The sequence below is a fragment of the Typopeltis vanoorti genome, chromosome 14 (assembly GCF_054136105.1).
Source record: "Typopeltis vanoorti isolate ZY-2024b chromosome 14, IOZ_Tvanoo_1.0, whole genome shotgun sequence".
In the NCBI taxonomy this organism is placed as follows: domain Eukaryota; kingdom Metazoa; phylum Arthropoda; class Arachnida; order Uropygi; family Thelyphonidae; genus Typopeltis; species Typopeltis vanoorti.
In genome coordinates this window covers 7,278,100-7,304,294 of record NC_143562.1, presented here as the reverse complement: position 1 = coordinate 7,304,294, position 26,195 = coordinate 7,278,100, and the positions used below count along the sequence as shown (strand labels likewise).

Genomic DNA, 26,195 nt, shown 5'->3' with positions numbered 1-26,195 from the left:
TGTATTAACTTAGGAGGAGGTGGGCAGATGGCGTTGATGGAGATGATTCGTAGTAGAGATTCGGTGTAGTGGTTGTAGAGGACACCTACAACTGTCTTCCCGCGATGAGTCTTCGGACTCCTTGGAGGTGTCAGGAATAATAATAATAATAATAATAATAATAACTTTCAACAATAACATCGTTGATCATGGAATCGTCATGCATTCTATCCTCTTTTACTAGCGTTCATGTTTTACCCTCTCCCATATTTTGCAGTTTTTTTTTCTCTTCCCTGCTATACACTAGTTGCCGAAGGTTTCAACAGCCAGACATCTTTTATTATTGTTACCTTGCAAGTCTCTCGTCTACTCCCAGTTCACTGAGATTATTAATTTTTGTCAGCATACTTTAACAGAATTTACAATTCGTGCACCTTCATTTAATCTCACATTTTCGTTTGCACACCCTTGTTCACAGTGGCACATTCATGATTTAATCTTGGGGGGGGGCGAGTTGAGTAGGCGATTTGAGAATACACACTACACATTGCATACGACCTATGACTGAGCAACTGCTGTGATCGCCAATACATGAAACCCGTTATCTCCTCTGGCCCGGCTCGGGCAAACGAAGTAGCGCTCGGTCCACCCAATCGCTACTTCGTTCGTCTTGCGTTCATAGGGCCGTGATTCCCGAGAGCTATAGGATATTTCTTTCTTATGTGACCGCTAATTCATAGTAGTATAGAGATAGAAGACACGCCACAACATAAATAAAAATAATTAATTTTAATTAGGAAAAGATTTTCGGGAAAATTTCTAGTGTTTTTTTTCTTTTCCTTTTTTTTTTTTTTTGGCGCACCACTATTGATGAATCAGTAGTGGTGCGACACTACTGGTTCATCATTCATTTATTCCATATTAATTCCTATCTGAACCCACACTTAATGCTTCCTTGTCTCATCTCTTCAGCGAGTTGACACTTCGTGTACAGATGCACTTGAGTTTCATAGCATATAATTTTTACAAAGCCAGAGAAACTATGGAACTGAGAGAGATTAAACATATATCGTCAATATTTGTTCCTAAGTGCAGATTGAGTTAAACTTTTGCGATGTTTTGAAGTATGTAATATTCCTATACTATTGTTGTTGCTTTTAGACGAACTATTTTAATTCGCTAGTTCTGATCTAGAGTTCTGCTGTTTCTTCTGTTTCTTCCCTCCTTAGGGCTGTTAATAAAGTGATAAAGCGATGTGATAATATAAGATGATATAGGTAATGATACAAGTAATCAGCTAACGCCTTTTATTCCCTTATATGGAGTAGGGGAGCTCTTTTAACCCTATCTAGCCTTTGGAGACTGAATGGGCAGTTCATAATGTGATACCGAAAGCTCAAATGGTATAGAGAGAAATTCATTCCAAAATACGGTCAGAGTGCTTGAAAGATGAGTGTGAGGAGAGTGAGATACATTCAGCTCAGCATTATCAGACCTCGTTCTGTGGATATCTATTGTTATTTTCTGTCTTTCAGCTTTCTTTCTTTCGGAATCCAGAACTTGTGGATGTTCAGCACCGAATATGTTTCATGTTAATTCAAAAGTATCTGATATCCTCTTCTGACAAGTATATTTGAAATTTGTGAACAAATACAACGACCAAGCGGTGATTGAATTACAAATGATGGAGAACAAACAGCAGATGAAATCAGATAAGACGGCAACAGCCATGAATCGGTTTCATGATTTTTGTCGCTGAAGAAATATAGAACAGGTAGACCAGGAATATCATTAGAAACATTGGCTTTATTGGATTGTTCGAAGAATATTTAGAAACAAGTTAAATATAGTAAACGTTCAGTAGCAGAAATACAGTTTACGCCTGTTCCAAGTCAGTGGGGTGACATTATGTTTTGAAGCTCGTGTACAGTTCATCCACGCAATTTCAATTATTTTTCTTTATGGTTTTATCTATAATCATAATAAATCTGCTAAATCCTTTTATTCCCTAAAGGGCGTAGGTGAGGCCAATTTAGCCCTATGCAACTTTTGGAGACTTGAGGGGACGGGATTTCATTCTTCACTGGTAGCCAACCAGAAAAAGCTGGCCCAAGATAACCCAGCATTCAGAGAAGGGAGCGAGACAAGTGTTGCCATCTCGTGATCTCTAACCCTAAACATAGCATGTTATTTGTCTAAAACAGCGTGTGGTATGCGGTGGATTTACTTGAATTTATGGAACATAAGATTCGAGTTTAAAGGAGAAAAAAAACTCTTCCGTATGTCCGTGCCCTACATCGAATAACTCGGAATGTAGACGAAGAGTAGGCTGGAAAACGTTCTTTAGTCGCCGACTAGATTCGAACTGAGAATGGGTATTTTTGGCGCGACAATGCTATGGGCGCAAACGCGATTTTCATAGGCCACACAAGCTTAAGATTTTATCTTTGTAACTTAATAATCGAGCCTCCGTAGCCAAGTCAGTATATACGAAGCCCTTTGGTCGGAAAGACCTGGGCTCGATTCCCGTCAGTGACGTGAGGAACTTTATGTGGTCTCTTTCGATGAAATGTGAGTTAATCGGTTTGTCTGTCCTGGGGATTTACGTTCCCCAGGACAGACAAACCGTCCCCGTGAAAACACATGGATTACAGTCATAAATACGACTCAGACATATGCAGGTCCCGATAAAATTTTGCCATTTCTCCCCTAGATCAGGAGTGAATATTTAGGATGTGCAAGGAGTGCGGTACTCATCCACAGAATAGCAATATCACTGATGCCATATTATTGCGTTTATTCCCGTTAAAGTCTCCCCTAATTGTTTCCAGACTTGGTTCCTAAAAGTGAACACAATATGCTAATACTTCATGAAGAAGAAAGACACTTTTCGACGTGTAAATGTTGCATAACATTTCCGTTAATAGCTCGGGTGTGCGTTCAAAATACATACATACACCTTTGAGCCCTTTGAAAAGTGATACAGATGGCGCAGTGATCAAATTGTTAGCGTTTGATTATTGTGTCAACCAATGCATTTGAACATTGTCATTTGTCAAGCGTTGCTGTTTTTGTTTTCTGAGTTTTATCTGTTTTGCTTGCGTGAAGTGGACTGATGTGGTAGGCAAGTTTTTATATGTAATATAGACAAGGTTTTAATATATAATTTTCAATAAATTTATAACTCTTTTGCCCATATTTACAATGGGAAACAGTATTGTAGTAGAAGAAGATAAGCTCGTCCTCTTCCAAATTTTACACTTTTGAGTAATTCAAATATACCAACCAAATATAGAATTCTCCTTCATTATTGTTTTCTGATATACAGTATCTTAAAACAAACACATTGTCTCCATTCTGCGCAGATTTGGTTAGAATTAATTGAAAAATTAAAATATTCAAAGTTATCCTACAATTAATTGCATTTGAGCAATTAAGATGAGCATCGATGTGCTATACACTCTTTAAGCTTTCATACAGCGATAAAAATGGAAGCATACAGTCAAACTGATGGGAATTTTGTAGCATGGGTTGCAAAAGCCACGACAGCACACTTAATCAAAATGGGCATCCAACGCATTGGTCTTGATATTTTTCGATTCTAATCAAAGCAGAAAGAACACTCCTTCCAAAATCACAAACATGTCATGAGTAGGGTACTTGATAGATATCTGGTAAGGAGAGAGGTGATAATGTATCCTTTGCAGATGGTGGGAAGGACGGTTTCCGAGATGATTTGATAAAGTATATAGATTGAATTTAAAAAGAATCCTTGCTATTTGTTTCGAGGTCCCTTAAAGGTAGGGAATTAAAATTCTTTTCAATCGGATTGTAATTTGGTTGAAAGATAATAATTATCAATAATTTCTCAATCATAGTTTTGTCGTATTCCTTACACATCGGATTGTTTTAATTTTATTCAGTTCATCTAAGAAAAGTAAATCACAACAGAAGTTTGTATGAACTCTGTGTACAAAATTCCATACTTCAGCTGCCATCGAATGCTAGTATAAGCATGATTTATGACTCATGTTTTGAATGTAATTCAAAACGTAAAACATCTAGTGCACATGTTCCATTAAAGTTATTTATTATAAAAAAATATCAGATGAAGTTATCACCTAAGACGAATATACTGCAAAGAAATTGCAAACTCATTTCTGTAGAATGTCTCGTATCTATGATATATCAAACACTGTATTGAATATACAATATAGTAAAGTTTCTGCAAACAAACTAAAGTTCTCTCATTAACATTTCCTACTCGTATATGAAACATTCAACGCATTTCTTGGCAATAAAAAGTCCTTATAGCTTATGGATAGCATGATAAACTTCGACACAGTTCTTAATGTTCTACCAGGATTAAATTAAATTGTTACCGCTTTCCCCTTCCGAGATAACGTTCTTTACTGAGAATTCCATTTTCTTCACTGAACATATACAGTATGTACCTGAAACATTTCAAAGACCTTGTTCATCTCCACACAGCTGCAACCTTCTTTTTTGGTAGCTGTGGACGATGCGTTAACCGTATGGCTATATCTGATGCTGATTTTTATCCTTAACAAAGATTAACTTTACATCCCAAGTATAAACTATCATCTTTCGCTCGATTCCAGGTGTTTATCAGATCACTCGTGATTGTCCTCTATTCTGTATAAGCAGTGTTGAAAAGTGACTACCAGCAACAGGAGTCGCACATGCTCGTATGGAGTCAAAGACCACAGAATCTTCTTCTGCTTGAGGTCCACCTTTTACATGGATGCCATTTTATATTTGGGGCACTCGCTTGTTTAAAGAGACTGCTAAAGCACTTCTATCACTCCATCTAAAACAGTGATGACTAAGCGTCCTTTGCCAAAACTTTGGGAAAGTCTTTTATTTATTAAAAGACTTTCCCCAAAGTTTTGGCATAGGTATTATCTGATATAGGTATTGATTTCATACCTATGCTACTTCGACCATTCTATCATGTTGCGCGTATTATCTTTCTTATGAAACCCGTTGTTATTCCACATTTTTGAAGTATCAGTGCAACTGAAGATTATCTGCAATTTTCGGATCGGAATATCTGGTTATTTAGATTAGTGCCCACGAAATCATATCTGGTGAATAACTTGCACACGATTAGTGCCCAATACACGAACAAGATGAAGAGAGTGATATAAAAAACTTTTGTTTCAGAATTAACATTTGTACTATATCACCCATTCAATTCTTTTACTCAACATCCTATTTACAATGACGTCAAGCATAAACAGCATTGTCCGGCTTAAGTACCGCATCGTTACGTAACTGAGTTTAAACCCTCTTACACCCATTTGTTTACGTGTTTAAAGTAAACGTATGCGGTAGTGCATTAACATGTTTTAAAGGTCACAGATTGGACTGTATTATTGATGCAAAGTAATACATGGAGTATATAAAATATGCAGAAATAAAAAAAATTAAAATAAAATAAAAAATAGATTTTATTTGAGAAATGAGGTGCCAAGCCTGAGGTGTCTGTTCTGTTGTGATTGATATCTCCAACATGTTCTTTCTAATTTCTAGGCTTCTCGAAGTTTGGTCAATGTAGTATAGTCCATACGTGCATGGTATGCAATAAACACCTGCATATTTGAAGAAAGCTACGTTATCTTTAGGGGATTGTAACAACTAACGGAACGTAACGTAGCTCTTTAGGTGATAGAGCTAAAGAGCTCTTTAGCTCTAACGTAGTTCTTTCACTGGCAGGTGAAAGTTGTTCTGTTGCAAAAGACTTGTATGAGGTTGTAGTTCCGAGTTACCAAGAAGAGAACTTACAGCCACAGTTATATGGAAGGGGAGCTTGTCAGGAAGAGGTCAAGTGTGAAGACTAAAGTATACAAGTAAGTTTAAAAGGGAGATCGTAACGTAGCTTTCTTCAAACGTGCAGGTGTTTATTGCATATCATGCACGTGTGGACTATTCTACATTGGAAAAACTTTGAGAAGCCTAGAAATAACATGTTGGAGATATCAATCACAACAGAACAGACACCTCAGGCTTGGCACATCATTTCTCAACTTCAAACCACGCAATAGATTGGGATAAGAGATTTTATTTGGCCGTTCCTTATATTATCAATAGAAGATTGAAAAGTGGCTTATTTCTCTTCATTAATCTGTGCATAACAGGCTAATACGTCTTTAGTTATTTTTTTGTGGGGAGGCATTACGATCCATGCAGACATTAAAATGCATGGTACTCAAACACTATAAATATGCAAAATTAAAACATCGAAAACGTAGGCGGATTAAGTAAAAATTTTATAATTTACCATTTCTGCCATAATAATTTCAGGATAATTTTCATGTCAGGTGCTGCTTACATTCAGTCCATTACCAGAAAAAGATCAGCTAATAAACTACATCCAATTGCTCATATTCCAAAAAAAATCTGAAGAATCCTCAATAAAGGAAAAGTCATAACTAGATAACTGGGAAGGTCTCCACATAGTCTTTAAGAAATGTTGGAAAAAACCAACTGCTGAAAGATCAACTGCAGATAGCGAGTGGCAGAATCCATACCGCTGATCAATGATTAGTTGGTATGTCTCTAGTTGGTTCAAGAATTGGTTGTTGACTTATTGCCTTTCTTCAGAATGCACTGGACTTGGACCTGTTTCCATTTGTAGGGTAGATGCCATTTGAATAAGATTGACTGATTAGGAGATACAGGATAGGTGTTATTTCTGGGGCACAATTTTTTTTAACACAATAGGTGAGATACTATCAAGACGATGCCTTGTGTTTAGGTTATTGAGGATTCTTCAGATTTTTTTTTGGAATACTGGGAAAAATGAAGGGAGCCATTTCCTGGTAGTGTGGAGGGAACTATGCTCAGGTCATCAATGCAGGAATCTGAAAAGGGATGCCAATAAGTTGGCCTTGGCTTTGAGTGAAGTAACTACTGTACCATCCAGATGTGAGTGGTGGAAATCTGGCTAGCCAGTTGTGCCTAATATCCTTGGGCAAGGGACCAGAAAGAGGGGTGACTGCTATTTGGGTTGGAGGCAAGTTTGCAGCATTTGGCCCTTTCAAAGTCTGACTTGGTTTTGATGATTTTTTTGCAGCTGTTACAAGCTACAGTTTTGAGTTTTGGTCTTCAGCCAATTGTGATAAGTAAAGGTTTTCTCTTTTACAGCACACATTGGCACACTTTTTTGACAACCAAGGCTTGGATGGTGGCTGAGAATTTGGAGAGTGGAATAAGGGATGAAAGCCTTTACTCCTGTGAGGATGATTTGTTATTCAGTCTGAGCATGTGTTTGGATCAGAAGAACTGAAGCGGTAGTCAGACCATGGGAAGGAGGAATAGAAGTCACAGAGGTTTTCCCAGTTGCCACCTTCTAGTGCCAAAGGACATGAGACTGTGAACTGGCAGGTGAAAGTTGTTCTGTTGCAAAAGGGACTTGTATGAGGTTGTAGTTCTGAGTTGCCAAGAAGAGAACTGACAGCCACAGTTATATGGAAGGGGAGCTTGTCAGGAAGAGGTCAAGCATGAAAACTACACTATACATGTAAGTTTAAAAGGAAATGATCACCATTTCTAAGGATAAAAAAAAGAAAAAATGAATATCATATGAAAAGAAAAATATGCACAAACATTTTAAATCAAAGTTGAGAAACTTTTAGAGGTCAGCTGTAGACTCAAATGTTACTGGGAAGGGGGGGGAATATGAAAACAAACCTCAAAAATTGAATACTCATGGACAAAAATTCAAATAAAATGACTGATTCAGTGAGGACAATGTGAAGTTGTCTGCAAGGACTCCAAACTTCATGAACTCAAGAAATGAGAGGCAATCCTGAAAAAGAAAAGCGTATACTCAAAATTCCTAGCTAATAAGTCAGCAGATACCAAGAGAATAGAGAGAAAAATATAAGAAAGCTACCATGTACAAAAAGTAGCTAAACAAAATAATGGAAAGACTTTTGAACAAATATAGAACATAAATATTGTTCTATATTTAGAACAATATTTATGTTATGTAACCAGGCAACTGAAGAGTACTGTAATGTAAAGATAACAACATAAAAGCCAAGATAAAAATTATTCTGAAAAATGATTAAGTGAGATATGCAATGACAAAATAGTGACAAAGTATTCAAAGAGAATGAAATCAGGAATAAGTAGGTAGAAAAAGCCACCAGAGACCTGAAACATGGATAGAAAGCAAAATATGTAACATCTGATGATAAATGCTCAAATCTGAATGTATAAAGTTTTACAGCAGCTACAATTAGGCATGGTTAGAAGGTTGAATTGTAGAAAATTGCAGTGGAGATTTTACTATACTCATCTATAAAAAAAATTAACATAATCTAAAGAAATAGCAAATGATCACCATGCTTATCACATGAAAAAAAAAAGTCTAAAAGTTTTAAAATAAATAAATGCTGAGCAACTTTCAAATATGAGGAAATTTTTGAGGAGTGAACAGGTAACACACATGGCAAAATGATATCAGGAAGGGGCTGGGCACCAGTAATTATAACGTGTGATTTTCAATCTTTCAATTTCTTTTATTTAAAAAAAAAAAAAAAAATTGATAGATTTGAAAACAAAAATCAAAATTTCGGTTATTGATAAACCCAACTTAAACAAAAAAAAAATTATTGAAAAAAACTACAGAGGAATTTTCATATTAAGATTTAGGCAAACATATCTGAGAAGAGACTAAAAAAAATGTGGAACAGAAACTAAGGAAAGGACAGCTGGTAAAAACAAACAGCTGTTATCAGGACCAGAATTTTATTTTAAGACAAAGGACTGGATTTATAATGGATTTACAATGATTCATATTTAAGTTCTGTAAATCTGTTAAAAGATGTAAGACAAGGTATCAAAGAAAAGCTGGTAAAATAATGTAATTATATAAGATTAATAGGACATTATACAGAGCAATTCATAGTCTATACTTTGTAAATCAGTTGTGCGACTTAAAGAAGGTACAAGAAAATTATTTCATGCCAAATATCAAATGTAAGAGGCTGCTCACACTATCCATATGGACCATATTATGAAGGAAAAGTAACATTAAAACTAATATCAAAATTGGAATATTCAACTCAGCTCTTGACTTTATGCAGATGATATTATATTCCTAAATAAATCGAGCTAGGAGTATAATCTGGGATTCTTTAACTAAAGTGAATGTAACAAATTTGGCGTAAAAATCAGCACTGAAAAGACAAAAATTATCAGAGTAAGCAGGAACATGGAAAATATCAGCAATGTTCTCAAATACAAAATGTATTGAGCAGAGTAAAATATTTCAGCTATTTAGGAATTTTTGGAAAAATAGTAGATCAAATAACTAAATTAAAAAACTTAGCAAAGCTGGTATAATGGGGAGCACAGATTCCTAAATTTATATGGAATAGAAGAGAAATTAGCCAAATATCAAGCCAGCAGTACATAAGGGTGTTCAAACTAATTTCAATTTATTGATCTGATAGCTGGGATAAAAATGATATGAAAAATGAAGACATTAGAAAGGGACTGTGTGAGCAGAGTTAATCTATGGTGTTATTGCCACTTAAACAGAATGGAGAGGAGAGTTTATCAAAATGTCAGGATGGCAAGGAAGAAGACCTACAGAAAGACCAAAACAGAGGGTCAATTAATGTAGCCAACAGCCTGACAAAATTAAAACCTTGACAGATAGAATGTTTGAAACATGCGGTCTGAAAAATGCTAACTTAATCATGTAGTACTATAATAGCATCTTATATATTCCTTGAAGGTACACATCCAGAATTTGATGGTAATGTTGACTTATACATTCATCTATAACTGTATCACAGGCATTTTGCATACATATAAACACACTATGACTGTTGATGACCTTCCAGACCTACTACAGTTGATTCATTATTATTCATCAACATCACTTAATAACTTTTAAAAAATTCCTCTTGCTTTCATAATTTATTACCTTTTTTAAAAGGATAATATCCATATATTTACAATAGTAAACTAAAACTGGATAACATTCATAATTTAAAGATGAATAATATTCAACAATTAAAACCATATATACAGATTTAAAAAATATATACAGACTAAATGCTACATTAAACATTCACCTAAAAACATTTTTATCATATTATTTCTCTATTTTTTAAGTTCAGTAACTTGAACAGTTTCATGTGAGTCAGGTTTAGCTAATTTGTCTTCCTTCTTCAATCTACAGGCTTCTTTGTAAGGAGGATCAATGGGAGTTTGGGTTGGAAAATGATATACATATTTGTCATCTTCGCTCAGTTCAAGTGGATAAGTTCGATCTGAATCATATGCACTTAAATCACCACAAGCAACAAATGGCACCACAATACGGTTTGGTCCTACAAGATTGTTCATTTTATCATACTGATGATCCAGAAGAGGATTGCACATATTGGGAATATAATTTTCAGGAGGAGAGTAGTTTTGGCAAACTACAAAGGCTTCAATACTTGAATTCCTGCTGCTTCGTGGTTTCGCCACAGTAACCAAAGGAAAAAAAACTTTTAACTGAGAGTACAGAAGTGTAACATCTTTTCCTCTAAATATTTTTGCAATAAAAGTACCTCCAAGCTTTAGTACATGAGTTGTGATGTTCAATGCTGCTAGAAGTAGCTGTGCCTGAATGTATTCATCAACGTCATGAAGTCCAGTTACATCTGGAGCACCATCGCAGACAACTAAATCAGCCTTTTCACCTTCAAAATGGCTAATAATTTCTTCAGCTACTGATACCTTTGTTATATCTCCTTGAATTTGGATTACACCAGGCAAAGATGCCATTGCTTGAAGATCCACTGCAACTATTTTAACATCATCTGAATCTGAAGAATCTGATTTGAGCTTTCTTGAGAGAACTTGACTCCAGCTTCCAGGAGCAGCACATAAGTCAACAGCTTTCTTAACACCAGAAAAAATATCAAACTCTTCATTGATTTGCAATAATTTAAAAGCACTCCGTGCTCTCCATCCTTCTTCTTTTGCCATTCGATAATAAATATCTCGCTTGTCTTTTGATGACCTCCCCATTGTTCAAGAAATCCTATTAATGAAACAAAATTAAATCCTATTATAAAAATGTTTAATATATAAAATATATAAAAGTAAAAAATAACATACAGTGCAAAACATTTTACTTTTGATCAGTAGCATAATAGAATCGAGCAATCTTAGAGAAGATTTTGGTGCAATGGCCCAAACATGGGGGGCAATATTCCATCGTTGGGTTGATTTGGGCTTTGTATAGAGTTAGCAGCTGTGAAGGTGTAAAGTAGTATCTTGTGCAAAAAAGGTATACTACGTGTTTTGGTGGTTGCAGAAGTTATAGTTGAAATATGGCTGGAAGGAAAGATTGGATGCACAGGTCAGTCCAAGAAGAGAAATCTGATCATGTTTGAATATTTCAGCATTGGTAAGGTAAGTAAAGGGGGTGGAATGCAAGTTCTTTCTTGCAAGAGATTAGACAGGACTGTTTTGGTGGCATTGAAGTCCACAAGGTTGACAAACCTTGCTCCACTCAGATATAGCTAGGAGAGCTAAGTTCAGGTCCCTCGTCATGGTAGATGATGAGGTTTGTAATACTTGAGCACTACAAGGTTTGTCAAATATAAAGGAAGAATGGGGTGTACTGTCATCAGCAAAGCTATGGATAGGATTGGAAGTCTGAGAGAGCATGTCATTTATATACATGAGGAAGAGAGCGGGTGAAAGAACAGAACTCTGGGGTACTACTGCATTGGTGGGAAATCTGAGGAGAGTAATGAGCAACCATTGAGAAAGTTGGTGATCCAGCTGCAGAGTAAGGAAGGCAAACATAGGATGGCAGCTGGTTAAGTATATCCTGTGCCAAATTGGATCAAATGCCTTTGAAATTTTGAGAAACCATGCGAGTTTCTCAAAATTTCTTCATGGCCTGTGTCCATAGGTGGGCGAGTGGTGAAAGCAAGAAGATCAGCTGGAGATCACAAGTGGTGGATTCCATACTGCTGGTCACTGATTAGTTGGTATGTCTCTAGGTGATTCAAGAGATGTTGATGCCTCTGTAATTTCTGAGAGAACAGGAACAGTAGTTAGATCAAATGGATCGTAGTTCGGTAGCTGACTTATCGCCTTTCTTTGGGATGGGCTGGATGTGGACCTGTTTCCATGTTGTAGGGAAGATGTCAGTTGAACAGGATAGACAGAGGGGGCGATAAAAGATAAGTGTGAGTTCTGGGGCACAATTTTTTAACACAATAAGTGGGATACCGTCAGGACCAGATGCCTTGTTTGTGTCCAGGTTATTAAGGATTCTTCAGATTTCTTTTTGTCGGAAGACTATGGGTAACAGAACACATGCAATTTACAGACAAAAATTACTAGTTGTGGTGGTGTTGGAGGTGGGCGGTAGATGGCGTTGATGGAGATGATTCGTAGTAGAGGTTAGGTGTAGAGACAGTTGTAGGTGTCCTCCCGCGATGAGTCTTCGGACTCCTTGGAGGTATCAGGAATAATAATAATAATAATAATAACATGAAGGGAAATTGTTCTTGGTAGAGCAGAGGGAACTTTGCCCAGGTCATCAATGCAGGAAATGAAAACGTGATGGTATTAACTTGGTCTTGTCTTTTGGTGAGGTGACTACAGTACTATTAGGATGTGAGAGTGGTAGAAACCTGGGTGGGCAGAAGTTGCACCCAATGGCCTTGGAAAGAGAGTAGGGGCAACTGCCATTTGAGCAGGAGGCAAGTTTAATGCATTTTTCCTTTTCAAAGTCCGAATTGGACTCGATTCTTTTGCAGCTGTTTCGAGCTGAAGTATGGGCAGAGAAGGCAGCTGAGGATTTTGAGAACTAAGGCTTGGATCGTGATTGAGAATTTGGAGAGTGGAATAAGGGATGAAAGCCTTCATTCTTCCTGTGAGGATGATTGTTATTCGGTTTTAGCAAGTGTTTTGATCAGAAGAATTGACATAATCTGACCATGGGAAGAAGAAACTGGAGAAGGGGGGGGGAGGAGTCAATATCAGTTATGGATGCTGAAGTCCCCAAGAAGGATGACGTCGCTAATGGGTATTAAGACTGCAGAAAGTCAAGCTGTAGAGAGAGAGAGAGAAAGTTAAAGAGGTCAGAGTGGTTGGAGTTTGGAGAGTGATAGAAGGAGTATATGAAAAGGGCAGGTTGATTTGGAGGAGAAATTTTAAGCCAAACAGTGAGGATTCAAGGATTTGGATGGCACACAAGTGCAACCCTTGTGGCGGAAAGAGCTGCTTAATGTGTAGTTTGGGCAAGTGAGTACAAGCAGTGGCTGTTGAGGTTGCCAGTTGGAGTTCTGAAAGGAAAAGTAGTTCTGATTTAGTCTACTGAAGATATAGCAAAAACGTTCATGATTTCTACTATAGTGTCTTGTGGATGTGAGAGTGCTTCTGCTTTACAGCAGAATAGGAAATGATTACTAGACAAACAGAAATGTTTTGGAAAATTTGAAGAAACGAGGAAATATATTGGTAAGTGTCTGCTTGATTTCTATTCAGAACATGGATTAGTTATTACTAACACCATGTTCCAACATAGAAATGTGCACAAATTCACATGGAAAAAAAAAATCTCATTGACTTTGTACACGAGAGTAAACAGAGGATCTGAAATAGGAACTGATCATTATTTAGTTTTGAGTAGGATAGTTTCATATTGAAAAGCAGAGCTTTTCAATATGAAACTATCCTTATAAAAAAAAAAGGTTTAAGATGAATCAAAAGCCATTCAGAGGTGAGCTGCAGGCTGAAATACAATCATTCAAGAAAAAAATGAGAGTTTGAAAACAACCAACCCTTCGTGATTCAGTCAGAGAGGCATATGGTGAGATTGTCTGATTAGGATAAGGAAATCCTTATCCTGATTAAGATAAGAAAATTACTCTGTGGTAGATTCGAGAAGTTAAAGAGGGGGTCAAGGAAAAGAAGGGGCAAATAATGGCAAATAAGTTAGCCTGTGCACTTAAAGAATACAGAGAAAAATCTAAGAAAGCAAAGCACTATATAAAGCTAGATAAACAAGTCATAGCAAGACTTTGGTAAGAACCTAGAAAATAAATATCAGGAAGTTGGCAAAATATTCTGGAGGCTATTGAAAAAGCTTAGAAATGGAGCAAACAGTACCACAAAAGGAAAGCATAGATGATAAAGGTAACATGAAAACTGTAGATAAAGATATTCTAGATGTCTGGAGAAATTACTTTGAAAGGCTGCTAAATGAAACAAGCAGTGTCAGCAAGGTGGTACAAAACTTCCAACAGGAATGTAGAAAGGAATTCATATCCATACTTAAAGTAGAAAATGTCATCAAAAACTTTAAATGCAGAAAAGGCAGCTGGGGGTAGATGAAATTCAACGAGAAATGCTCAAATGTGGCGATACAAAAGTTTTACAATGGCTGCACTGCATAATTCAAAGGCCTAGAGGATCAAATTCTGGAGGATTGGAGCTGAGCTCTCATAGTACTGATCTATAAAAATAAAAAATAAAAAACTGAATGTAAGAATTACAAAGGGTATTTCACTACTGAGTGTTCCTGGTAAGATTTATGCAAGTATACATGAAAAATGGCTACAAAAAATAGTGGAAACATTTTGGATTCAGGCCAAATAGAGGTTGTCAGGATTAGAATTTCACTTTAAGACAAACTGTTGAGATTTTGGGAGTATAGCAAGGATTTGTATTTAAGTTTTATTAATCTGGAAAAGGCATATGATAAGGTACCAAGTGGAAAAATCTTCAAAACTCTACAGTTATATGGTGTAAGTGAGACATTATATCAAGCAATATACAGTCTCTATTTAAGATATAAGTCAGCAGTTAGAATTGAAGTGGTGCAGGAAGATTGTTTGGTGTTAAATCAGCTGTGCGATAAGGGTGCACATTATCTCCACAGTTATTCATTATCTATATGGATCCCATTATGAAAGACAGTGGTATTAAAACTGATATCAAAATTGGCAATGTTAATCTTAACTCTTGAATAAACTGAATAAATCTAGCACAAGCCTGCAAGATCCCCTGAGTAAACTGAATAAATGTTGTAGAGAATTTGGTATGAAAATCAGCAAGGACATTGCAAATAGGCAGGAACACTGAAAACATCAGCTGCATCCAGAACCTATAAAACAAGTAAAACATTCCAGCTATTTTGGCACAATTTTCAGTGAAGATGGTAAATTAAATATGGAAATAAACAACAGAATCAGTAAAGCTGGTGTGATAGGAAGTCAGCTGAACAAATTTATATGGAACAAGAAAGAAATTAGTTAAAACACTAAATTAAATTAAATTAAAGTAAATAGCTGCATACAAGCCAGCGTTCAGAGCAATTGTAACTTATGGATCTGAAACCTAGATTAGAAATAAAATGCTTGATCAAAGACTAGAGACATCTAATATGAGAGGTCTGAGAAAGATTATTGGAGTGAACAGATGGCATCAATGGCAGTGTTACATTAAAAATGAGGATATTAGGAAAGGACTTGCCATTGTTAGCATTGTTCAGGAATGTAAAGCTAATGTGAGGTGGCATGTCACAACAGAATGGGAGAGGAAAGATTAGCAAAAAAAGTGTTTTTTGCCAGGTAGGTAAAAGACCCAGAGGAAGACCAAGATGTAGATAGAATGATACAATGAAAAGTGCCTTAAAAGAAAGAAATATAAGATCTGATAATGTTGGAGTCTTGACAGATAACAGATTAATTTGGAGGAAAATTGTTGATTGAAAGTTAGTAAAGGTGCAACTTTTTCATGTAGTACTATCATAATTATCCTGTACATCCCCTGAGGGTAAACATTATGAATTTTATGATATATATACACACATAAAGGAAACAGTTCTAGTATATGATTGAATGATATATTCACGTAAACACAAGAAAGATATTTATTTAACCAAATATTTCAGTCTGAAAATAGCAGACCATCTTCAGTGGTATTACAAGAACAGTTTAAAAAAAAAAAAAAAATACAAACTATTATACTAACAATAGATCGTTAAAAATAGAACACGGCGCGTGATATTATATCACTAAGTATGAAACAGAATATTTCGAAGTAGAGACATGATTGAAAAAAAAAAAAATTAATGAGTAATCTTGATTAGACTTTCCCAGATTTTTGATATAGATATACAGTCATTATGATTCAGGTTGGGACGATGGAGCAAGGCCTCCACGCTTTCCTTGAACAAACGTTCGAACCTATAATGGGATCTATGTAAGAGGCGAGTCCTGGACCAAAAGATGTTGTGGTCACTTTCAATCCTGTGTTGAGCCAATCCAGACTTTTCAAGTTTGTTATGAAGAATGGAGGATTGATGTCCAGGACTCGCCTCTTACATAGATCCCGTTACAGGTTCAAACGTTTGTTCAAGGAAAGAGTGGAGGCCTTGCTCCATCATCCCAACCTGAATCATAATGACTGTATATCTATATCCAAAATCTGGGAAAGTCTAATCAAGATTACTCATTAATTTTTTTTTTTTTTCAATCATGTCTCTACTTCAAAATATTCCGTTTCATACTTAGTGATATAACATCACGCAGCATGTTCTATTTTTAACGATCTATTGTTAGTATTCTAGCTTGTATTTTTTTTTAAAAAAATGTTCTTGTAATACCACTGAAGATGGTCTGCTATTTCCAGACCGAAATATTTGGTTAAATAAATATCTTTCTTGTGTTTACGTGAATATATCATTCAATCTTATGTCACAAGTATCCTTAAAACAGCAAGTTCTAGTGTATATACAACTTCACGATGATTTTATATTGTTATTTGTTCCAAAACAGTCAAAAGCAGTAATTGTTGTATTCAATGCACCATTTTAATATGATGATAATAAACCTGAAATTACGTCAATTTATCATGCCTTCCAAATGCAGACGCTCATGATGCATTAAAATTTCAAGGGCTCTGACATTGGCACCAATAATGAAATCTCTTTGCATTCCCGTGACAAAGACATGAGGTTGATACTGCTCCCTGGTGCATAACTCTCTATTATGTCTATTCCTGTTACTTTATAATAAAACGTGATGGTATTACTGAATCCATTGATTCCAAACGATTTTAATGATTTGGACTTCTTTTACCAAACAACGGCATAAAAAAAAAAAAAACATGAAAATGCTGTTTTAGGCTTGACTATAGCTTACTCTTCATACAAATAAATGCAGATTTTATGAAATAAATAATTATATTTTACATAACATATATTTTATATTATATTATATTTTACACAACATAAATTACTAACCAATTTAATTCAAAAATAAATAGAATACGGCGAACACGACTAACAAAATCAAATTACGCATTGACAGATCTCTGTCTCTGAATTATGCTACAGTGCCCTCTCAGTACATTGTGAATATCACAAAACAACGTAATAAGAAATTGCATTAAAAAAAAAAAAAAAGATATTTCGAATTACCGTATCTGAATTTATTTTAAATCAATAATAGACACAAAAACTGCAAGTTCAGATACCGTAATTCAAATACGGAAAATCAAAATATCTTTTTTTAATTTTTTTTGCGGTATCTGAACTTGCAGTTTTTGTGTGTATTATTGATTTCAAAAATTGCAATTATTATGACATGAATTTATAACAAAGAATTAATAGAATAGAGCTAAATTGGAAATAATTCGTAACTGCCAGTTGATGGGACAGTGCAGAATTCGAATAATTTAAACATGAATATATGGATTAGTGCAAGCATAACAGAAAATGTATCATGGAATGTACTGTTGGAGAAGAAGGATCAGAGCCGACCTTCTCTATAAAGGGTCCCGGGTGCAAGAAACCTATCGGGACCCTAAAATATTTTTCAAAGGGAAAAATTAAAGGATTCGAAATAAACGTATTGTAAAACCTCTTACCTGCAAATGATTTTGGCACAGGAAAACAAAAAAAAACAAAAAAAACATTCGAAATATAACAGGTTAACATAACGTTTGCCGAACAAAACAAAAGTATTAAATAATTAAAATAAACAAATATTTAGCACAAACAAAAGTAACCTGGCTCACCTACTAGCACACGAAAACTATTTACAATTAAAAAAAATCAGCTAACGCCTTAAGCACATAAAAAAAAAATAGGTTTACTATTTAGGGGCCTAGTTTTACTAAACGTGTATTGCTTAATATGTATTCATTTAAATATCCGATTTTTTTTCTATGTCATTAATCATTTCTGAAAAATTACAATTTTTGACAATTTCCTTTTCGATGCTTAATATAGCAAGTGCATTTAAGCGTTTTTCACAAATACTTGACCGAAGATAATTATTTATCAATTTTAATTATTATTATTATTATTATTATTATGATTATTCCTGATACCTCCAAGGAGTCCGAAGACTTATCGCGGGAGGACACCTACAACTGTCTCAACCACTACACAGAACCTCTACTACGAATCATCTTAAACAACGCCATCTACTGCCCACCTCCACTGAACTAGTATTTTTTGTGTGTAAATTGCGTGTGTTCCGAAGGGCCGATTTGTCTGTATGAAGGATGAAAAACCCGAGTTTCCGAGAGAAAAAACTCTGCTGCCTCCGTATGAGATCGGCTAACTCACCTTCGATTGAAATCATCCAGATAAAGATTCCTCCCGTCGCGACGCGAATCGGACTTAGGCCTGTTCCAATCGAAGGGTGCAATGTACCGTCGTTCTTCCAATTGCGCTACGGAGGCGCTAAAATTTGCTAAAAGAACGCTCTGCACTTGCTATAGTAACTAGTAACGTAAAGAAAATTTGCAATACAGTTAGCACATTTGGAAATAGGTCGTTATAACTATTATGTAATATATATTGCAATATGTCTTGCGCGTTATTTAAATTTTTTGGTCCAAGATCAATTCTCGTAACAAATCAATTTCCTGGGGGTTAAATATTCATTTACATCTTTAATATTTTACAAAATCCCTTGAGCGGTTTTCTAGTTCATTTTTTTCAATGTTTTTATATCAGTGATTAATTTAAAATAAGAAATAACATTGGGTATATTTTTAAATCTCTCATCTATTTGTACAATAACAGTATCAATCACAACGTTGAAAAAGTGACATCTAAATTCCCCTACTGGATTTACTAAAACTTCATCTTCTGCTAGTTCAGAAAATAATCTTTTTCTTTTTCGAATTCTTTTTTCAGGGAAGTCTTCGGAAATATTCAAGTTTCGTGCTATCATTTTTGCGTCGTCTAAAAATGTGTTAAATTTTGATCTTAAATTTTGGGTATCATTTTTAATTTTATTCACTAAATTAAAAGCAGAATCAAGAATAATTGTTTTTGTTTGAAGTTTGCTGATACTATTAGTTTTTGACAATATTGTAAACCACACCGATAAGCTTAAAATAAATGGCATTTCTTGTAATGAATCTTGTAGAATTTTAGCTTCGGATACTGCTGTGTTATCGTTAATTGCACCAATAAATTCTTCTAAAGCATAATAAGTTTGTTCAAACTGTGTATACATTGCTTTGTCTTCCCATTGAGTATCACATAATGGTTTAAGCGTAATATTTAAATGCTTTTGTATAATTTCCCACCATTTTGTAGATGCAGAAAATACGCAGTATAAACGTTGCAATATTCCGAAAATTTTTTTAGAATATGGAAGTAGCATCAAAAATTATCAAATTAAAAGAATGTGATAAGCAAGGTACATAAATTGCATGAGGGTTTAAGCTAATTATTCTAGATTTTACGCCTTTATATGTTCCCTTCATATTGCTACCGTTATCGTATGCTTGCCCTCTACAATTCATAATATCGAAATCCAGTTCACCAATTCTTTTTAAAAGCGAATTTGCTAGTCCTTCACCAGTCACATCAGTTACTTCAATAAATCCTATAAATGACTCATTTATAATTAATTTTTTGTCTACAAAATTTACATATCTAATAATTATTGAAGTTTGTTCTTTGTGAGAATTATCAGGAGTACAATCCATTTGGATACTGTAATATATGGCTGCTTTTATATCGTCTTTAATTTTATTAAGGACTTCATTACCTAATGCAGCAATAATTTCCTCTTGAAATCTTGCGCCAAATGATGCACAATTCTTTTTTCATATTTTTAATTCTGTTTACAAGATCCACTAGCACAGAATCATATTTCGACTCTCGCCTCAAACATAGAGCCAGAGCACTTCCTAACCTAACCTAAATCTAACCTAATTCAAGAGACAAGCAGGTTATTATTCCTCTGTATCGAGCCTTGATAAGACCCCATCTAGACTACTGTGCTCAGATTTGGTCACCTAGGTTTCTTCTTGATGGGGAGGAGGTGGAGAGGATCCAGAGGCGAGTGACCAAGATGATAGCAGGTCTGTGGAATGAACCGTATGAGAACAGGTTGAGGATTTGTGGGTTGCAAAAATTGGTTGATAGGCGGAGGAGGGGAGATATGATTGAGACAGAGTGGTTTACTCGGGAGTAGAGTCCACAAGACGGCCTGTGACTAGTGGTGTGCCACAAGGATCTGTTCTTGGACCACTGCTGTTTAATTTGTTCATAAATGATATAGGAAATGATCTGAGAGGAACAATTCATTTGTTTGCGGATGATGCGAAGTTGGGTAGGGCAATAGTGAATGCAGATGACGTCAAAATTTTGCAGGATGATTTGGATAGATTGGAGGTCTGGGCTAAGGAGAATGGATGTCAGTTTAATGTGGCAAAATGTAAGGTTATGCATTTTGGGGTGAAAAGATTGGCGGCAGTTTACTGCATTGGTGGAACCGTGCTCCAGGAAATTGATGAGGCACGAGATTTAGGAGTGTTGGTAGATAAGGAATTGAAATTTAGGGGACACATTGCAAAAGTGACCAAAACAGCTCATCAAATCACTTTGTTGCTGAAGAATACGATGACAAGCAGAGACAAGCAGGTTATTATTCCTCTGTATCGAGCTTTGATAAGACCCCATCTAGACTACTGTGCTCAGATTTGGTCACCTAGGTTTCTTCTTGATGGGGAGGAGGTGGAGAGGATCCAGAGGCGAGTGACCAAGATGATAGCAGGTCTGTGGAATGAACCGTATGAGAACAGGTTGAGGATTTGTGGGTTGCAAAAATTGGTTGATAGGCGGAGGAGGGGAGATATGATTGAGACATTCAACTTACTGAAGGGTTTCTATAAAATTAATTCAGAAGATATTTTTGAGAACAGGGCTGGTTGTGGGAGGACTAGGGGACATCCATGGAAACTGGGCAAAAGTGTGGTTAGTAAAGGTGTTAGATCTGGGTTCTTTACTTTTAGAGTAGTGAATGAGTGGAATGCGCTCCCTGAGTCTGTGGTGGATGCTGTGACAGTGAATGAGTTTAAGGCGAGGTATGATAGATACTGTATGAATGTCAAATAGTTGTGATGAATATGATTTGGGGCCTCCCTCGATGAGTCCAATGACTCCCTGGAGTTGCCCGTAATAATAGTAATAATAATAATAATAATAGTAATAATTTCTGGGAATTTATGTCCCAGAAATGGTTAGGTTACGTTTAGGTTAGGTTAGGTTAGGTTCATCCCGCCTGTGGACATGAGAGTAAACACGATGGAAATGAGAAAATAGAAGGTTATGATGTTAATATTTTGTGTACTCTTCGCTTCAAAATTGAGAATGCTGTCGAAGGTAAATTTCGATCTAAATTGAAAATGGAAATACAGGCCGAAAAAATGAAAATGGATTCCAACAATAAATTTCTTCCTGCATCTTTGGGGGGGTCACTGCGCGAGTTCCTATCCCAGACGTCGACAAGGGACTGGGTGACTCACGCAATCTGCTGGCGGTTGTTATGAGTGTGAGAGACGATGGTTTTTACCGACTTGGAACTGCTGAAGGAATTTAAACCAACTCTATGCCAGATCACAATTCACTTTATGTCCCAAAGACGTACTGAGAGTTTGAGACATTCCTAACCATGAAATAGCTCTCCGATCAGCGACTTCTGCTCTGTCCACGGGTAGCGGCCAAGGTTTCATGAGGTGAACTTGCAAGACCAAGTGCCAGATTTGAAGTGCTTTTTTATGAAAAAAGCAGTTAAGTGCAATTCAAAATGTCATTCCAGTCTACCTTGTAGCAACAAGTAGTTCAGTACTGGTCTTTTTCTCTTTCTATAGAAAAATCCGGTATCTTACAGTTTGTACTTCTTACATTTTCACATACATATTTTAAATAAAAGCCTTTTTCATACTTTGCCGAAATAGTATTTGTTATTCTATATAATGCCTAGGTATTCTATACAATGCCTAGGGAAAGTATGTAAAATATTAACATAAAACAGACATTTCATACTTTGCCTAAAAACGTCACGCATTCTATAGAATGCCTGCTATTGCCGTTTTGTTGACTCGTGATATTATAAACCTAACTTTCTATCTGAAGAGGAATGAAAAACTAGTCTGTATCAAAGATCAATTAACCCTGAGAAGCGATGTAAGACCTAGAAACAGTTCTTATAGTCAGTCACTAGAATTAAGCCTATAAATTCTATCATCCTCAGATCTTGTGGCATAGATGTTACTATGAGGCTATATAGTCCTTGAATTATGGCTATGGATCAAGAGTTTCGCAGCTCATATATCCAAACTGGGTCCTTATCAGAGAGAGATAGATAGATAGATAGATAGAGAGAGAGAGAGAGAGAGAGAGAGAGAGAGAGAGAGAGAGAGATGTAAAAGCAAGAATACCATAGTAAGCAGTCATGCTCGATAAATCTATTTTTCACATAAAAATATGAAGAATGTATAAATCACAAATACTGAGGAAAATAGATAAAAATGACCTTCTGAGCAACATGCAATCTCTTGAACCTAAAAAAAGAGAAAGAATGACCACAATAACTCCATTTGAAAGGAGGCGAACCATTTTTTATCATAACGTTTTCGAAGATCGATAGCCAGCTCATTCACTCTCCACAAGAGCCATCAATGACAGCTGGACAAAGATTATCAACTATCCAAAGGTGTCTGGGAAGGAGAACAGGAGAGATGGTTGCGTCGTATGTCCCTAACGACCAGCGTATCCCTTAGATCAGTGATGGCGAACCTATAACACGTGTGTCAGCACTGACACACTTGAGGGTTTCAGGTGACACACCTTGGATGTTGAAAGATGTTGATATTCTGATGAAAAAACTCCGATAAATCGTGTAAGATCGCTTTCAGTTAAAGCGAAGGTAAGTTTCGGTTCATTGAAAGAATTATATTTTATAGTTAGCCTATTTCTACAAAGTTAGATAGGGCTAAAAACGACCTAAAAATAGTGGAAACCGAAAACCATTTTGGATACCTCAATTTTCTGGGTTTTTTTTTGTTGTTGTTTGTTTTGTTTTTTCCCCTGTCCCTTAATCACTCTTTGGATGTTGTGTAAGACCCAATCGAAACTGTTGTCAGAAATTCAAAAATATGATTTTTTAATATTACCATAACTTCATAAGGCTTCTTAAGTCTGTGAAATCTGCGTATCCATCCACAGCACTAGGCCACCCGAAGAGAGTCCATTAAAGTTCGATTTTAGCATGAATGACTAACATAGTTTTTCTTAGACTGCTCTCGAGTTATTTGATCTCTGGAATAGGAGGAATGGCATTCTTTTTTCTCACTCAAACTCAGGTTTTAATTTTTCTTACGCAAATTCGGGTCTTTAATACCCCAACTCAAAAAAATCGACTATAGAACTTGAACTGTTACATGCAGTCATATTTAGTGTTGGGATTAGGGTCCAGGAGATAGCAGCGATTAGCCATACCCTCGTTCTGAGGTGGGTAGGGGACGGAAACTACTGCTTTCCACTAGTTTCTAAAAAGTCCATCAGGGCTAAATAACTCTCTCGCTCCCTTTAAATAAAATTATATAATAAAAGGTGTTATTGGATTTATTTTTATTATTTTATCATATCTTCAGACTAGTCCATATAAACTTCTAGCTAGGATCAAAAGTATTTTCTTTGTAAATCTAGCACATATAATTTACAATTTTAACATATATTTTTCTGATACTGTAAGTTTTTTTTTTGTTGTTGTTTTGCCTTGTTTTGTTATGTTTGTGTGGTTTGTCACAAATAATCAAAAATGTATTTAACTGAATATTGTTTAATGAAAAAAGAACCATTTTGGCAATTAGGTTAGGAAATAGAATATCACACAATGAATATATGCGGAAAAAATGAAAGTATTTGAATATTAAGTCGTAAAAAGAAAAGAATGCTTAAAATTACTTTTAAGAACTTCATTCCAACTTGTAAGTGCCTATTCATCTCTCTCTCTTTTTTTTTTTCTTTCTTTCTCTTTGAAGAAACCAGCATAGTCGTCCACAGGCTTAGTTAATGTTTCCTGATATTGATTCTTTATTTTCATGATGGAATTACATTCCCTATTTATCATTACTGTGTTTTCCACAAAAATATGCCCAAGGGTGAAAGCAGGAAGTGAATACTCAATAATATCCGGCTCGACGTTGTGATCTCTGGTTATAAGCTGATTAATTAGTCCATAATATTTAACATTACCATCCAGAAAAAATCTACTAACCCCTTTTTATTCCTGTATAGGGAGTAGGCGAGGCATTTAGCCTAATCTAACTTTTGAGACTGAGTGGGCAGTTCAGTCTTCACTGGCAGCCAATCAGAGATAACTGGCCCAAGGCCAGTTATCTCTGATGCAGTGAAGAGAATGGCTCAACAAGTGCCTCCATCTTGTGGTCCCTAACCCTAACACAATATATTTAATGTCTGAAATAGTGTGGGTTCTACGGTGGAAATTCTTGAGTTTACGGGACGAAAAACCCGAGTTTCCGGACAAAAAAAACCGCTTTCAAGTGCCAGAGATCGACTAACTCGAGAATCGGTTGACAAAAGGCTTAGAAAAATTTCTTCTAGTCACTGACTAGACTAGAAATCAAGTCTTTAATACTTTGTGTATTAAAGGTTGGCTTTTGAAGTATTTAGAAATAGTGCGATTAGATGCTAAAGCAATTGTTATCCCACTCATGTCAAATACTTTCACCAAGATTTGCATTAGGTCTAGTTTGATATGCAATAAATATGACAGACAATTTCTTAGGATTAGTAAGGGATGACAAGCAAAGGTGTGAATGAAATTCCTTAGTTTCTGTCAGAATCCACGACGAGCTTTTGTTGAAGAACCTAGATTCGAATCGCATTCAGAATGCAAATAGCAATTATTTAGACGTTCCATCTGAAAGTGAATTAACTGCTAACTGACGGGGTAGTATGATTTCTTTACCTGAGACTATTTTATCACCTTAGAATATAAAAACGAACCAGCTAGAAGAATATGTCCAGTTAATATACACATTCCACATAGCCTTAGTTGTTTTGGTAGCAGTTTCAAACACCATTCATTTATCTTAAAAGCGATATCACGTAAGACATTCCATTCTTTCTCTCAAAGCTCGGATTTTGTTCCATTGCAGAAAAACTAAAATTTTTATTCCTGGGGCTGTAACTTCCATTGCAAAAGTCTATATCCAGTCAGATAAATTCAAATCTGTAACAAGATTCTTGGCAATGTGATTCCATAAAGCAATCTGAAGAATTTTTAAATGATATGATTTCTATTGGAAAATACACGAGTTCGATTCTCGTCAACAAAGGGAAGAAACTTTTATGGTCTTTCAATTGAAGGTAAGTTAGCCTATCTCATATAGGATTCGCAAGTTTTTTCGTAAAAAACTTGCGAATCCTATTCGCAACGTTTTTCCGTTGACGAAAATTACGTTTTTCGTCCCGAGTTTCTGGAGCAAAAAAACCTGCTGCAAGAAACAATCTCAGCGAATATATCTATCAATTTCCTGGGTACAGAGAGATCACCCCTCAGAGGGATTGATTCTGTATAATCATCGATTATTAGCTCCTTTTTAGGTTCCACTGGTAGTGTTTTTGCCTATTAATTCTCTTCAGTGTTAGAAAATAACTTATTGTGTGATATTAGCATCCAACTACTCAAGGGTTTAGGATTTTTTTCAAAAAAAAAAAAAACTTGTTCAAGTCGATTTAACAGTAATTTAAAGATCACTCGGCATCTAAGCTACCCTTAACCGTCATTGATGGCTTGCTGAAGGCTCTTAATGATCTCATAAACATCTAGGGAGAAGAGTATTGCTGTCGCGACATCTCATAATCCCTG

The 26,195-nt window shown here is 35.7% G+C and overlaps 1 protein-coding gene across 1 annotated transcript; it reads right to left on the bottom strand.

Annotated features, from left to right (window-relative positions):
* Positions 1-9,945: 9,945 nt before the first annotated feature.
* On the bottom strand, positions 9,946-17,360 carry LOC150099149 (tRNA (cytidine(32)/guanosine(34)-2'-O)-methyltransferase-like). The gene is made up of 2 exons (XM_090404084.1): positions 17,288-17,360; positions 9,946-11,056 (listed from the first exon to the last, which is right to left on the bottom strand). Exon 2 carries the CDS (start codon positions 11,041-11,043, stop codon positions 10,126-10,128), a length of 918 nt encoding a protein of 305 aa, XP_090260210.1. The 5' UTR covers positions 11,044-11,056; positions 17,288-17,360; the 3' UTR covers positions 9,946-10,125.
* Positions 17,361-26,195: the final 8,835 nt, after the last annotated feature.